Source organism: Myotis daubentonii, chromosome 1 (genome assembly GCF_963259705.1).
Source record: "Myotis daubentonii chromosome 1, mMyoDau2.1, whole genome shotgun sequence".
NCBI lineage: Eukaryota > Metazoa > Chordata > Mammalia > Chiroptera > Vespertilionidae > Myotis > Myotis daubentonii.
Window position 1 is genome coordinate 78,496,502 of NC_081840.1, and position 16,513 is coordinate 78,513,014.

The 16,513-nt window shown below is 42.7% G+C and overlaps 1 protein-coding gene across 6 annotated transcripts; it reads left to right on the forward strand.

The window, feature by feature from the left end:
• The first annotated feature begins 6,194 nt into the window (after positions 1 to 6,194).
• Positions 6,195 to 16,157, forward strand: NGDN (neuroguidin). 6 transcript variants are annotated; one of them, XM_059708212.1, is made up of 11 exons: positions 6,195 to 6,268; positions 6,586 to 6,645; positions 9,170 to 9,241; positions 13,333 to 13,470; positions 13,697 to 13,781; positions 13,867 to 13,919; positions 14,148 to 14,268; positions 14,364 to 14,532; positions 15,210 to 15,366; positions 15,504 to 15,561; positions 15,992 to 16,157. In XM_059708212.1, the coding sequence occupies exons 1-11, from the start codon at positions 6,248 to 6,250 to the stop codon at positions 16,009 to 16,011; spliced, it is 954 nt and encodes a 317-aa protein (XP_059564195.1). In that variant the 5' UTR covers positions 6,195 to 6,247; the 3' UTR covers positions 16,012 to 16,157. The 6 variants fall into 6 exon arrangements, with proteins under 6 accessions (XP_059564195.1, XP_059564211.1, XP_059564186.1 ...); XM_059708203.1 differs by having other exon boundaries at positions 6,233 to 6,292; XM_059708238.1 differs by lacking the exon at positions 6,195 to 6,268 and adding an exon at positions 6,275 to 6,466.
• The last annotated feature ends 356 nt before the right edge of the window (positions 16,158 to 16,513 follow it).

Consider the following 16,513-nt stretch of genomic DNA (forward strand, 5'->3'; position numbering starts at 1 on the left):
TGTAATGCTCTCTAGGTTCTGCCCCATGTAGTGGGCCCTATCGTATAATTCCAGATCCCAGCTCTTTCCAGTTTGACTGTTCATTGAGAATTAAGGGACATGACAATGTTAATGGGAGCATGCCTCACCACAGACCATGAATGACCATGCATTCCACCAGTACTGATCAAGCATCAACTTTGTGGCAGGTACTGTCCTGACTTCAGGAACTCACAGATTACTACCAGGGGCAGACAAGCAGACCTACAGTGAGACATATAGTGTGACAGGTACTATAATGGAAGAAGTATCAGATGCTATGATGGAAGAGGTCATGGAGTACAAAGCAAGGCTATCTAATCTAGACTGGAGGATAGGGACGGCTCCCTGGAGGAAATTACTTTTAGGTGAGACTTGAAGGGTGAGCTGGAGTGGGTCAAGGAAAGAGGATCTGGGTAGAGAGACCAGCATGTCCAAAGGTCTGAGAAGAATTGAAATGAATTCAATGTGACTAAAGAATGGGAGTAATCAAGGGGAAGTATGGCAAGAGAGGAGCCTGGAAGGTAGCTGACTGCTGGTCACAAGGGACCTTATGAATCAAATTAAAAGAGTTTGGACTTTATTCTACATGCAGTGGGCAACAGTTAATGTGTTTTAAGAGGGGAAAGTGATGTATCTGATTTTATAGACTAGGTGGTGTAATCAGTCATTCTTGGGATAAGTGACATTAAGTTTTCTGATTCATTTGTATAGGCAAGCCCCCAATCACAAATGTCCTCATAACACAGATGCAGCCCTAGCTGGTTTGGCTCAGTGGATAGAGTGTCAGCCTGCAGATGGTGGGTCCCAGGTTTGATTCCTGTCAAGGGCATGTACTTTGATTACAGGCTCCTCCCCAGCCCAGGCCCTGGTCAGGGTGAGTGCAGGAGGCAACCAATTGATGTGTTTCTCTCACATCAATGTTTCTGTCTTTCCCTCTCTCTTCTACTCTCTAAAAATCAATGGGAAAATATCCTTGGGTGAGGATTTAAAAAACAAACAAAAATAAATAAAAAGTTATAAAACAGATGCATAGAAAGAAGATTTGACACACAGAAAAGAGGAAGCAATGTGACGGAGGAGGCAGATATTGGAGCTGCCAGCTTGGAAGAAGAAGAAAATGGATTATCCCCTTGGGCCTCCAGAGGGAGCATGGCCTTGACAACACCTTGATTTCAGACCAGTGAAAGTAATTTCAGACTTCTGGTCTTCTGAACAGTGAGAGAATAAATGTCTGTTGTTTTAAGGTACCAAGCTTGCGGTAATTTGTAAAAGCAGTAATTGGAAATCAATACAACATTAAAAAAATAACTCAAGAATGAATTTAACAAAAGAAGTGCAAAATTTACTCTCTGAAAACTATAAAATACTAGAGGCCCAGTGCATGAATTTGTGCACAGGTGGGGTCCAGATGGCCCGGCCCCAATCGGGGTGGATCGTGGCCAGGCCTGTCGGGAGGAGGAGGAGATAGTGGGAAGTTGGCCAGCCGGCCTGCCCCGATCAGGCCAATCAGGGTTGGGCTGGCTGCAGGAGGGGCCATGGGCAATTGGCTGGCAGGCCCCGCCCCCAATTGGGGTGGGGGGGCCTATTGGGGGCCAGCAGCTTGGGGGAGGGGCCATCAGTGGTTGGCTGGCTGGCCCCGCCTCTGATCAGGGTGGGGGGGCTGATCTGGGGTGGGGCCAGGTGGAGGAAGGGGCTACAGGTTGACTGGCTGGCCCCGCTCCCTATTGGGGTAGAGGGTAGCAATCAGGGGCGGAGCTAGCCGGGAGGAGGGGCTGCGGGTCTATCTGGGTGGTGGGGGCCCATCAGGGGTGGGGCTGGCCGGGAGGAGGGGCTGCAGGGGGTTGGCCAGAAGCCCCACCCACTGATCGGGGTGGGAGAGGCTGATCAGGAGTGGGGTGGCTCGGGGGAGGGGTTGCGGGATGTTGGCCAGTGGCCCCACCCCCTGATCAGACCGGTTCACTGACCGCAGTGGGCATCATAGCTACCAGTCGTTCTGGTCATTATGGCGTTCCAGTCACTGGCTTTTTATATATAGACTAGAGGCCCAGTGCACAAATAAATGCACTAGTGGGGTCCCTTGGCCTGGCTGGCGATCGGGGCTGATCAGGGCAAGCAGGCCCAGGGGAGGGGCCCTGGGAAGTTGGCCAGCTGCCCTGCCCTGATCAGGGCCATCAGGGCCAGCTGGTGTGGGGGTGGGGGGGAGAGGGGGGTTGAGGGAGGTTGGCTGTGGGAGAGCACTGACCACCAGGCGGCAACTCCTGTGTTGAGCGTCTGTCCCCTGGTGGTCAGTGTGCATCATTGCAACCAGTCATTCTGTTGTTCGGTCGCTTAGGCTTTTGTATATATAGATTATTAAAAGAACATTTTAAAGACCTAAACAAATAGAAAGACATTTCATGCTCATGGATCAGAAGGCTTAATATTGTTAACATGGCAACAGTCTCCAAATTGATCTACAGATTCAACGCAATCCCTATCCAAAGTCCAGTTAGCTTTTTTTGCAAAAATTTACAAACTGATCCTAAAGTTCATATAATGCAAGGGACCTAGAATAGTCAAATGATCTTGAAGGACTCACACTTCCCAATTTCAAAACTTATTACAAAGGTAACATAGTATAGTACTGGTATAAGGATAGGCATAAAGATAGACCAATGAAATATAATTAAGAGTCCATGCCAAAACCGGTTTGGCTCAGTGGATAGAGCGTCGGCCTGCAGACTGAAAGGTCCCAGGTTCGATTCCGGTCAAGGGCATGTACCTGGGTTGCGGGCACATCCCCAGTGGGGGATGTGCAGGAGGCGGCTGATCGATGTTTCTCTTTCATCGATGTTTCTGACTCTCTATCTCTCTCCCTTCCTTTCTGTAAAAAATCAATAAAATATATTTTAAAAAAAAGAGTCCAGGAATAAACCTGTACTTTTATGGTCAATTAATTTTCAAAAAGCATACCAGATAATTCAATGGGGAAGTAATAGTTTTTCAACAAATGGTGCAGGGACAACTGGATATTACAATGAAAAATAATGAAGGTGGGCCCTATATCACACTGTACACAAAAATTAACTCAATATGGATCAAATATCTAAATGTAAAAGTTAAACTCCTAGTATAAAATATAAGCACAAATCTTCATAACCTTGTATAAAGCAATGGCTTCTTAGATAATACATCTAAAGCACAAGCAATCAAAGAAAAACTAGATAAGTTGGACTTCATCAAAATTAAAAATGTTGTGCTTCAAATGATACACATCAAGCAAGTTAAAAGACGACCCACAGAATGGGAGAAAATATTTGGAAATCATATATTTGATAAGGGACGTGTATCCAGAATATAAAAAGAATTCTTACAACCAATAATAAAAAGACAAATAACCCAATTAAAAATGGACAAATGATCAGAATAGACATTTCTTCAAAGAAGATATACAAATGGCCCATAAGCACATCAAAAGATGCTTAATATCACTAGGCATTAGGGAAATGAAAATCAATATCACAATGAGATACTAATTCATACTCACTAGCGGGGGGGGGGGGGCACGGGGGGCGCTACAATAAGAAGACATATTAAAGCACGTGTTGGCAAGGCTATGGAGAAATTGGAAGCCTCATTCATTGCTGGTGGGAATGTAGAATGGTTCATCTATCCTCTTTGGAAAACAGTCTACAAGTTCCTCAAATGGTTAAATAGAGTTACTATATGACCCAGCAACTCCATTCCTAGGTACATACTCAAGATAAATGAAAACATACTTCTCCACAAAAGCTTGTATACAAATGTTCATAGAACTATTCACAACAGCCAATAAGTGGAAACAACTCAAATGTCCATCAAATTATGAATACAAAAAAGTGGCATAATCCATACAATGAAATATTCAGCAACAAAAAGGTATAAAGTTACGATACATGCTACAGCATACATAGATGAACTTTGAAAACATTATGCTAAGTGAAAGTGCCAGTCACAAAAGACCATATATAGTATGATTCCATTTTTATGAAATGCCCAGAATAGGCAAAGATTAGTGGTTGCCTAGGACTGGAGGTGAGAAAAAAAGGGTGACTGCTATTGGGCACATTCCTTTAGGGCGTGGTAAAACTGTTCTAAAATTGTGATATTTCACAACTCAGTGAATATACTAAAATGTATTGAATTTATATGCTTTAAAAGGGTGTATTATATATGTATTAAATCTCAATAAAGCTGTTAAATTTACTCAGTATGTATGTGCAAATGTTATGATTGCCAGTTTATGATCTTCTTTGCCAACACTTGCTGAGTCCTAGAAGAGTGTTATAAAGATTTACTGTACTGCTAACTCCAAGATTTTCTTGTAACGAAATGGCTGATAAATATTTAATAATCAAAAACAAAACAAGGCAGTGTAAATTTGTCATTGATATAATGCATACGAACAAAACTAAATTTCAAGTTCCAAGGAAAGGAAAAGCTTATTTGTGACCTAGCTTGTGAATTTGTTGAAAAGGAAACTTCCTAATACAAATCCTGACAAATGGTACGAAAACTGTTGGTTCATTGACCAGGGGTCCTCAAACTACGGCTCGCGGGCCACATGCAAATATAGATATTGTATTTGTTCCCGTTTTGGTTTTTTTACTTCAAAATAAAATATGTGCAGTGTGCATAGGAATTTGTTCATAGTTTTTTTTTTAAACTATAGTCCGGCCCTCCAATGGTCTGAGGGACAGTGAACTGGCCCCCCGTTTAAAAAGTTTGAGGACACCTGGTAGGCTGTTGAAGCACCCTGAGCTTGTATGCTGGGTCTGAAGCAGCAAGTAAATGTTAGAAATAGAGGCATGGAGACTGGATTCCCCTTGCCTTCTTCTTTTTTCTTTTTAAAAAAATATATTTTATTCATTTTTTTACCGGGAGGAAGGGAGAGGGATAGAGAGCTAGAAATATTGATGAGAGGGAAACATCGATCAGCTGCCTCTGTACACCCCCTACTCGGGATGTGCCCACAACTCAGGCACATGCCCCTGATGGGAATCGAACCCGGGGCCCTTTAGACAGGCCGACGCTCTATCCACTGAGCCAAACCGGTCAGAGCTGCCTTCTTCTTCTTGAGTCCACAGATTTAGAAACCAGGACTTCCTCACCCTGGCTGCTGAGATAGAGGTTAGTCCTTCCTTAATTCCAGAAGGCAGCTCCAAGTCAGACCCGATTTCTAGTCCTAAGTCCGCTCCGCAGTTGCGGGGCAAATTCAAGACCTTCATTTGCTCTGGCGGTGCTTCTTTCCTAAGGCAGACGAAGAGAACGACGCCTACCATCCAACCTACTTTCCCTGCGAGAAGCAGGGGTGAGCCGACCCAGTTGAGAGTGCTGAGAAAATCTGAGGTAGGACATAATGCAATATGCATAGGCTGGGTTTGAACCAGGTTCTGCTGGGGACCTGTGTGACCAGGGGCAAGTCACCTAACTCTGAACCGGCTTCGTTATTTGTAAAACGTACCCCCTTTCACGTCTCCAAACTGGTAGTTAGTTATGAGGAGTGTTGGGGCGGCATCTGGGGGCGGGGGTGGGGGATGTCTTTCCATAGCGCCCTCAGACGCGCACGAAGAGGGCGAGTGTCCTGGTTGTCCGTGTCTAAATCCTGGCTCCGGTTCTCTCGCCCAATTGTCTTATTTACAGATAAACAAAGTTCCAAGGTTACAGAGAAGGACGGTCACAAACCCCATCCAAGGGCCTTGGGGTTTGTGAGCAATTCGGCACGACCTGCGTGGGAGCAGCAGCAGGCGGTGGCAGCTGCACAACGTGGCCACCTCCTCGGCGACAAGCGGAGGCCCGCCGCCTAGAGGCCGGCTCAGGCCCCGCAAGGGAAGCGTCGTGCAGACTCCGGGTACTGCGGCATCCCGGAGCCAATAGGCTCTCAGTTAGCTCTGCTAACTCCTTTCTTCCAACTGCCAATCAATCATTTTCCTAGTTTTTATTGGTTTAGCTTCGATCATTCTACTCAATTTACCAATCACGTGTTTCGTTCGAGACCATCTTTACGTCATTAGCTCCCTTCCTAAATCTGACGGATTTTACCAGTTCTTCTATGCCATTGGCTGGCCCCAGTCCCTCCTCTGGTACATCCTGTTCGAGGCGGAAGTGAGAGAATCTCTATTCCTATTGGCTTAGATTTGCAAGCGGTGGTTGTCCATCAGTCTATCAACCAGGAAGTACGATTCCGGAAGGGGCGGGCTTTGCGACAATGGCGGCGCCGGTGCCTACGGTGTGTTCTCTTTCTCTTTCTCAGGTTGCTATCGTGGATGCTTCCTTTACCTTAAGTGATTCAGGCAAATTATTGGCGCGAGGGAAGGGTGGTGATGAACGTGGCTTCAGGGAGGCACCCTCCCTGGCACAGCGTGGGGAAACGGGCTGGAATTACCGCTCCTCACCAGTAACTTCTGAGGGGCCGGCCCGCTAGAAGGCAAGTTGTGAACAGGAGTGGGAAGGCCGGAAGTCTGGGGTGTCCGAAGGAAAGTGGGGGCTTTTCCCCCCTCAGAATCCTGAGGGAAGAATGGCTTTTCTTTATTCTCCCTCCTATAGGAGGTGCTGGAGTCAGACCTGCCGAGAGCGGTGGCACTTTTGAAAAACCTCCAGGAGCAGGTGAGTAATATCACCCTTTTGGAATAGATTAATCAGGGATTGACTTTGACTTCGTGTGCTGTTCACCTCCAAACTGTTGATTTGGGAGCATATATTTGAATGCTACCAAGTGCCATAAAAGCAATGATTTGATGAAGACCTTTTCAGGCTACAATGAAAAGTAATTGATTTCTACATCTAAAGGAATACAGAAAACTTAAGAAAAAAACTATCTGAATCAGTTTCCTTTTTTCTTTTTTTTTTCTTTTTTTTTAAATTAAATCTTTATTGTTCAGATTATTACATTTGTTCCCTTTTTTTTCCCCCCATAACTCCCCTCCTCCCAGTTCCCGCCCCACCCTCCGCCCTCACTCCCCACCCACTGTCCTCATCCATAGGTGCACGATTTTTGTCCAGTCTCTTCCCACATCTCCCACACCCTTTTCCCCCCCAAGAATAGTCAGTCCATTCCCTTTCTATGTCCCTGATTCTATTATAATCAACAGTTCATTCTGTTCATCAGATTATTTATTCACTTGATTCTTAGATTCACTTGTTGATAGATGCATATTTGTTGTTCATAATTTGTATCTTTACCTTTTTCTTCCTCTTCCTCTTCTTAAAGGATACCTTTCAGCATTTCATATAATCCTGGTTTGGTAGTGATGAACTCCTTTAGCTTTTCCTTATCTGTGAAGCTCTTTATCTGACCTTCAATTCTGAATGATAGCTTTGCTGGATAAAGTAATCTTGGTTGTAGGTTCTTGGTATTCATCACTTTGAATATTTCTTGCCACTCCCTTCTGGCCTGCAAAGTTTCTGTTGAGAAATCAGCTGACAGTCGTATGGGTATTCCCTTGTAGGTAACTGAGTTTCTTTCTCTTGCTGTTTTTAAGATTCTCTCTTTATCTTTTGCTCTTGGCATTTTAATGATGATGTGTCTTGGTGTGGTCCTCTTTGGATTCCTTTTGTTTGGGGTTCTCCGCGCTTCTTGGACCTGTAAGTCCATTTCTTTCACCAGGTGGGGGAAGTTTTCTGTCATTATTTCTTCAAATAGGTTTTCAATATCTTGCTCTCTCTCATCTTCTGGCACCCCTATAATTCTGATGTTGGTGTGCTTGAAGCTGTCCCAGAGGCTCCTTACACTATCTTCGCATTTTTGGATTCTTTTTTCATTTTGCTTTTCCGGTTGGATGTTTTTTGCTTCCTCGCATTTCAAATCATTGACTTGATTCTTGCGCTCCTCTGGTCTGCTGTCGGGCGTCTGTATAATATTCGTTATTTCAGTCCGTGTATGCTTAATTTCTAGTTGGTTCCCCAATATAAGATCGAGGGTCTTATTAGTTTTCGTGTAGATCTCATTAAGTTTATCGGCAGCTTCTAAACAGTTCTTGAGAGACCTTAAAAGTGTGGTTCTGAACTCTATTTCTTCCATTGACAATTTTGTCCTGTTTCTTTGTCTCCGCATTTTGTTATGCTTCCTTGGTGCACCCCCTAGTGGTCTTTGTTCGCAGTCTTATAGATAAATCTTGATTGTTGTAGCTAATTCCAGGGAGGGTTTGACCTCCAGGCCAAGTGGCTATGAGAATCAGCTGTGTCAGCAGTGAGAGAACTTCTGTCCTCTAGGGAGGTGCTAATCTAGCCTTTGCCTGAGGCTATCCGGCAAATGGTTCTGCGCTGGGCTTGGGCGGGGCGGGTCGCACAGGATCAACAGTGTGGGCCGGAGAGAGCAGTTATGGCGGCTCTCAGTCCTGTCCCCAGGGGCTCTGCCTCTCTGAGTCCCAGCACCCGCTGCAAAGCTCGGAGAGAAAGCTGCACTCGCTCTGACCGAAGCCAGACAGTCCCGCTTCTCCCGTTTGAGTCTGGGTCCCTAAAGACTCGCCCAGATCTGGAGCTCAGAGTCTGCGACTCCCTCCCGATTGAAAACGCCAACCACGCCCTCCGCCGCCAGCCCGCTCCACGCACTCCGCACCTCAGAATTTGACTTCAGCACTGCCTCCTCTGAGTGTCCGTATGCGTTTCTCTTTCCTCCTAGTTGTAGGACTTCCACTCAGCCAGCGTTCCTGTGGTTCTGGGTGATGTCCGTTCCGTGTTTTAGTTTCACTTTTGAAGTAGTTGTTCAAAGCAGCAAACTCCGGCGTTAACCAATGCCGCCATCTTCTCCTTTTTTCTTATAGTTAAGGAAACTGATGCTGGGTAAGGTGATGCGACTTGCCTTTTGGGTGCCCAGCTAATACACATTTATGTAGTGCTATGCATTGTAAGTTCAGCCGGTACAGATAAAGGTATAGTCCCCATGGTTTCCCCATGCTTTGGTAAGGTGATTTCTTTAGCTTTAAGAAGAGGTGAAAAGTTTTTTTCTACCTTTTGAAGAAGTATCAGAAACCATCTCTTGTTATTCTTTTCCAGAACTGAAAAGAAAATACTGTACGTTGAACAGTGTTTAAGATAACTTTTAGGTGGCATTGTTTAGCTTTTGCCCTTTACAGCTTACGGAGATCACTTGATGTATTCTAGTCAGCTGTTTTATTTGGACTAATTTCAGGTAATGGCTGTAACTGCACAAATTCAAGCTCTGACGAAAAAAGTTCAAGCTAGAGCCTATCCAACAGAGAAGGTAAGACATACTTGAAGAGTAAGCATCCCCCGAGTTGATGTTCTCAACAGTTCTTTCACGATCGGTTTATTGAATGTCTTGTATACTAAGTGCTGGAGCTTTAAAGACGAATAAAGCCCAGTTTCTGTGCTGAAGTCTAGCGAGTGAGACAGATCAAAGTGATAGGTATAAGCAGTAGCAGCCATGTTGCAGAGTCATGAGGAGTGCTGTGCAAGCTGAGGAGAAAGATTAAATAATTGCCAGAGGAGCAGAGGAAGTCAGGAAAGGCTTATCAGAGAAGATAACAGGATTGTGAGGAATACATAGGAGTCAGAAGTTCAGAAAGAAGCAGATGTGTAAAGGCAGGAAGTCCTGAAAGCATGGTGATATTCTGGGAAAGGAGCTGAGTCCTTTAGTGTGTGTGTGTGTGTTAGGGTAGGAAAAAAGACTGGAAAAGTAGTGATTGTGAGAAGTCTTGTCAACTGAGGCGTTAACTATTGTTTCTTCTAATCCAAGATGCTGTTAATGGAGAACATCACTCATTTTATATATATTAAGAAAAAATGCTACCTGTTAATCTGTGACATGTACTAAAATACTGTTGATTAAAAGATGCATCTTTACTTCAGAGATGTCAAAATATGAAAACAATGTGCATCTTAAAATTGAAAGATGGTGGTTTATAAATTAACATCTTATAGAACCTTCTCAGGGATTATTGAGTATGGCCAGTATATATTGAACTTTTTTGCTGAGATATTATTTAAGCAAAACATATCATAGGTTAATAAAAGTATGAAAATCATTGCAGTAGGATAATAAGCATTGATGGATTTTTAATCACAGGATTTATTCTTTGGAAAGCAGTTTTGTTCTTTAGAAAGATAGCTAATAGCATTTTAAAAAATATTTTTTTGTAATTGATTTCAGAGAGAAAGGGAGAGGGAGAAAGAAACATCAATGATGAGAATCATTGATTTGCTGCCTCCTGCACGCCCCCTACTGGGGACTGAGCCCACAACCTGGGCATATTCCCTGAGCAGGAATCAAACTATGACCTCCTGGTTCACCGCTGAAGGCTCAACCACTTAGACACACCAGCTGGGCATAAGAGCATTTTTTAATATATTCTTTGTCTTTTCTTTCTCATCAAATTTTGTTCTTGTCTATTTTTATACTTTCTGCTTATTTTTTTTATCTTTGCTTTTTTTTTCCTTTGTGTTTCTAGTGCTTGTAACTCATTTTGCACTTGGCAGTGCCTATGCATGTCAGAAGAGTCTACTTCTCAAACTCTTGGCTGTCTTAATTCTAGGTACCATGCTTTGCTTCAGTTTAATGCCTTTTTGAGATGGGCTACCAGCATGTATCTTAGATCACTATATATTTGTTTATTCATTGAGCAGATATTTACTAGCTTATCACCAACGACTTTTACTAGGTGTTTTATAGGTTACAAAGTGTTTTCATGTTATGTTATTTGCACCTCATAATTGCTCTTTGACACAGGAAGGAAATAGTGTTCATATTACAGATGAGGAGACTGATGTTAAAAGGTTAAGTGACTTACTCAATATTTGATTACTGAATACTTAATTCAAAAGTTAAACTCAATTTGCCTGCCTTTAAATCCTTTGCTTGTCCTCCTGTACTACAGTAATGCTTATCTTAAGAGTTTATCTTGTTAGACTCAGACTGAGTTTGAATCCCAGTTTTATTCCTATTACCGTGTAATCTTAGGCAAAGTATTTAACCTTTTTGATATAGGTCTTCCTAGAACGAATGACAATGAAAACACAACAATCCAAAACCTATGGGACACGGTGAAAGCAGTCCTGAGCGGGAAGTTCATAGCATTACAAGCCTCCCTCAAAAAAAACCTAAGAAAAACTGGTAATAAATTATCTAACTCTACAACTTAAAGAATTAGAAAGAGAGCAACAAGAAAAGCCCAGGAAGGAGATAATAAAGATCAGAGCCCTATCTGGTTTGGCTCAGTGGATAGAGCAGGGGTCCTCAAACTTTTTAAACAGGGGGCCAGTTCACTGTCCTTCAGACCGTTGGAGGGCCGGACTATAGTTTAAAAAAAAAACTACGAACAAATTCCTATGCACACTGCACATATCTTATTTTGAAGTAAAAAAAACGGGAACAAATACAATATCTATATTTGCATGTGGCCCGCGGGCCGTAGTTTGAGGACCCCTGGAATAGAGCGTTGGCCTGCGGACTGAGGGGTCCCAAGTTTAATTCTGGTCAAAGGCACATGCCCAGGTTGCAGACTCGATCCCCCAGTAGGGAGCGTGCAGGAGGCAGCCAATCAATGATTCTCTCTCATCACCGATGTTTCTATCTCTCCTCCTTTCCTCTCTGAAATCAATAAAAATATCTTTAAAAAAATAAAATAAAGATCAGAGCAGAAATAAATGAAATAGAGACCAAAAAAACTATACAAAAGATCAAGAAACCAAGAGCTGGTTCTTTGAAGGATAAACAAGATTGATGAACCTCTAGCTAGGTCACCAAGAAGCAAAGAAAGAGGACCCAAATAAAGAAAATCAGAAATGAAAGAGGCGAGATAACAACAGACCCCACAGAAATACTAAAGATTGATATGGGTCTTCCTAGGACTATGGACTTTCTCAGTTTTATTTTATACAACAGTGACTCCTTTTTAAAAAATAACTATAGCCCTAACCGGTTTGGCTCAGTGAATAGAGCGTCGGCCTGTGGACTAAAGAGTCCCAGGTTCGATTCCGGTCAAGGGCATGTACCTTGGTTGCGGGCACATCCCCAGTAGGGGTTGTGCAGGAGGCAGCTGATTGATGTTTCTCTCTCATCGATGTTTCTAACTCTCTATCCCTCTCCCTTCCTCTCTGTAAAAAATCCATAAAATATTTTAAAAAAATAACAAAAAATAAAAAATAACTATAGCTTAAGTCAGTGCTCACATATTGTACTTTCTTTTACTTAAAAGAATAAACATATAATATTTGTTTAATTTTCTGCCTGTAAATATAATAAACTTAATTTTAGAAGGTTTGGCAGATACGTAAAAACACAAAGAAGAAAATTAAAAGTTTTATATAATCACTGTTCTAAGATAGCCACTAGGGTACATTTTTTTGGAAATTTCTTTTATTCTAAAAGTAATGCATGCTTGATGAAAAAACAGTTTCACAGTACAAGCATTCCATTTCTTCCTTTTTCTCATTTTGGTCTCCAGGGATAGCAGTTAATTATGTGTTATTTTCCAGACTTATTTTTATACATATAAAATGTGTGCATCATACTCCTCCCATTTTAGTTGGAACCATATTACAAACATTTTCTACAGAGTGTAGAAAGTGTTATGAAACTAAGTATGAAAGGAATTATGTCAGTATGTATAGATCATTGTTTTTAACCTATATTGTATAATTCCATTGTATGGGGATAGAATCAGTAATTGTTTTTGATTAAATTAGTTTAGAATTCGGCATTATGGAGGCTTTTTTTAAAAATGTGTTTTTATTTATTTCATAGAGGAAGGGGTGGGGGAAGAGAGAGATAGAAACCTTAATGAGGAGAAAGAATCATTGATTGGCTGTTTCCTGCACACCCCCCACTGGGGATTGAGCCTGAAACCTGGGTATGTGCCCTCACCAGGAATAGAACCATGACCTCATGGTTCATGAGTCAGTGCTTAACCACTGAGCAACACTGGCTGGGCTGGAGGCATTTTATTGTCACAACTTGAGGGGATATCGGTGAGTAGAGGCCAGTGATGCTGCTGAGCATTCTCCAGCGCCTAGACAGCAATCCACAAATGATCTCCCCAAATGTTAATAGCTCTGAGGTTGAGAAATCCTATAGTTATTTTGGAGATATTTTATTGATTTTCTTGCTCTTACTGTGTTTCAAAAGTGCTCTGAGCTTTGCTTTTCTCTTGTTAGCATAATTTTCTCTGTGGCTATTTCAGGTACAGCCACCCCCCCTTGAGATTACTCCAGATACCTTACATGAATTGATTGGGAAAAACCTGAACTTGGAAAAGATTATCCTGTTTGTCCTAGGCTTTCCTGATTCTCTGGCTAAAACAGAATTTGCACCTCTTATTGTTTTGTTTAACTCAGGGTCTCAGCCTCTTGGAAGTGAAAGACCAGTTGCTGCTCATGTACCTTATGGATTTGAGCCATCTCATCCTGGACAAAGCCTCAGGAGGGTCTCTTCAGGGACATGCGGCAGTTTTGAGACTGGTGGAGATTCGCACGGTATGAAGCATTTGGCATCTTAGAGTCCTAAGTTTCCAAATCCTGAACTCCAGGACTATCACACAATAGCTCTCATTTAAGTGAATGTTCTCAAGTATTTTTCTCTTCTTTGGTTCTAATTTTGTGCATATTCTAGTTAAGTGCTTTATCTGGCAACTTAATATAGGGACTCTGCTATGTGCTTAACTTTGGGAAGGGAATGTGATCCTTTCTAACCATGTTACAGGTTTTGGAAAAAATTCGTCCCTTGGATCAAAAACTGAAGTATCAAATTGACAAACTGGTCAAGACTGCAGTGACAGGCAGCCTCAGTAAGTGGGAGAAGCTGTAAGGTTATGTGGATTCCATCATAAAGTCCAAAATCTTATAAAATCTCTTGGGGTTTTTTTGTTTCAGGTGAGAATGACCCACTCCGTTTTAAGCCTCATCCCAGCAATATGATGAGCAAGGTAAGGGGTTGCGTTGTCCTGATTTTCCTGAATGAGTCTCATGGTGATCCTGGATCTCCTGGGATTCTCTTATTACTCTTGATTCCCAGCTTGTGCCTTAGAGTGTTGAGTATGAGATTCCCCCTTCTGCTTTTTATTTTCCCACCTTCCTAGGGTATGCCAGCTTTGGTTTTTCTTATCATCTGTCTAACACTTCCTAAGTTTATGGACATTATATTCTTTTTATAGTTGAGCTCTGAGGATGAGGAAGATGAAGCAGAGGAAGGACAGTCTGGGGCTTCAGGGAAGAAATCTGCAAACGGAGCAGTTAAGAAATATGTTCCACCACGCTTGGTGCCAGTACATTATGGTATGAACCGTGGCTACCACCTCCTCGGTGTGAATTGTGTTTCTCTTCTTCTTTTCTCTGTTCTGGGATAACCTTTGCTAATTTTTATCACATAGATGAAACAGAGGCTGAGCGGGAAAAGAAGCGTCTAGAACGAGCCAAGAGACGAGCATTGAGCAGCTCTGTTATTCGTGAACTTAAGGAGCAGTACTCAGATGCTCCAGAGGAAATCCGTGACGCCCGGCATCCCCATGTTACTCGCCAGAGCCAGGAGGATCAACACAGGTCTGAGTCCTTGTGATTAGACATTATGTTCTGCGCTGTAGAGACCTGTCCCTGTGCTTTGGATGAATATGGTTAAGTCTAGTGCCAAACGAACCCACATTATATAGAGAATGGAGTGGAAAACTTGGGAGGACAGTTTCTAAGAATTAGGGGTTTGAAGTACAGACTAAGAGCTAGGAAGAAGATATCCCCTCCTCCCCCAACTGAACAAATGCTGTATGAAGGAGAACACTTTAAAGCAGGTTTTTGTAATGGCCTCAAGAGTGGTAGATAAGTTCAGGGAAGAGAAGTAGAGAAGTGATTGTAACTTAAATACAGACTCCTTGACTTTGCCCAGTTGATAGGTTTGAGTGAAGGGGCGCATGGAGCTAATCCTGTCTATAGATCTGAAAGATAAGAGTTCTCTGATATGATAATAATTTAAATATTCCAGTGGTTGGGCTGTGAGTTCATCAGTAGGGAGGAGGGAAATTCTAGCACAAAGAACGTTTCTTTGAGGAAGTTCAGTGTTGAGCATTTGGTATGTCCTTACCAAATACTATATTGCCCCTGCTATGAAATCTGTTGAGAACTGTCATAATAAGGGGTGAGTAAAATGTCTGGGCCCAGGTTCTGGGCTGCAGCTTGTGTATTATGGACTGAGCATGTTAGACACAGTGTCTGTGTTTCTCTGACAGGATTAACTACGAGGAGAGCATGATGGTGCGTTTAAGTGTCAGTAAGCGAGAGAAAGGACGACGAAAACGCGCAAATGTCATGAGCTCACAACTTCATTCTCTCACGCACTTCAGTGACATCAGTGCTTTGACAGGAGAAACCCCTCATCTTGATGAGGTGAGGTTGTGATACAGGGGTGGGAGGTGGTCTTCATGCTTTCAGCCAAATGCATGTGGGGCTCGTTGCTATGGGAAACTGGGGAAGAGATACCAACACTTGCATTGCCATTCCTTTACTTCTCCATCTGTCTCCAGGATCAGAATCCTATTAAGAAGCGGAAGAAGATACCCAAGAAAGGTCGGAAGAAAAAAGGTCAGTAAATGGCTAGGAGTTAGGTGATCAAGTGCAGGGTGGAGAGTATGAATTGGGATGCCAGCTTTGAATTTGCCATCCTAGGTCTTACTAAGCCCTATAATATCTCTTCCATGCTGGGCATTAATCTCTTTAGAGGTGGGATTTTATTTTTCTTCTTTCCCAAGCTGAAAATCAGCATAATTCACAGAAGAGATTTCTGGATTGTTCCTCTAAGCTCCCACACCTTTTCAGGCGTCCTTAAATAAAACTACTAAAGTGTCACTTGAAGAAACCATTATCCCACTTCAGTTTCTTCCTACTTCTAGCCTTTTGTCCTGGGAGGATATGGAGTAGTGTCTAGTGGCCTTCTCTTTAGATGTCTTTTTGTTCTGTTCCTCCAGCTTTTCCAACTGTCCTTTGCCTCATTCTTGATTTCCCTTCCTTTCAGGTTTTCGGAGGCGGCGGTGATTGTGGGTGTACATATTTATATATATTTTTTGTCATCCTGAGATACTTCCAGTTTCACTGTATGTAGGTCCTTTTCCTCGGAATTTATTGTTTGCTCTGGACATGTGGAAATCTGTTAATAAAACTGATTTTACTTATGAATTGAAGCCCCTATTGCACATGTATGACTCATTTGCTGGGTGTGGGGTATTTTAGGTAAGAGGGCAATAAAAGGGAAAGATGAGGTTTTGGGGGGAGTGGGAGAAGTTTGGCTCTATATAGGTGTTTTTTAATAGAAACTAGAAATTGGTTATTTAACTAAATAAATAAATGAGGTCTGGCCAATGTTGCTCAGTGCTTAGAATGGCCCGTGCACCACAGAGTCGTGGGTTTGATTCCCAGTCAAGTACCTGGGTTGCAGGTTCGATCGGCCCGTCAGGGCTTGTATAGGAGGCAACCAATTGATGTCTCTCTCCTACATAATATTTTTTTCTCTCTCTCATTCTCTTCCCCCAACCTCCCT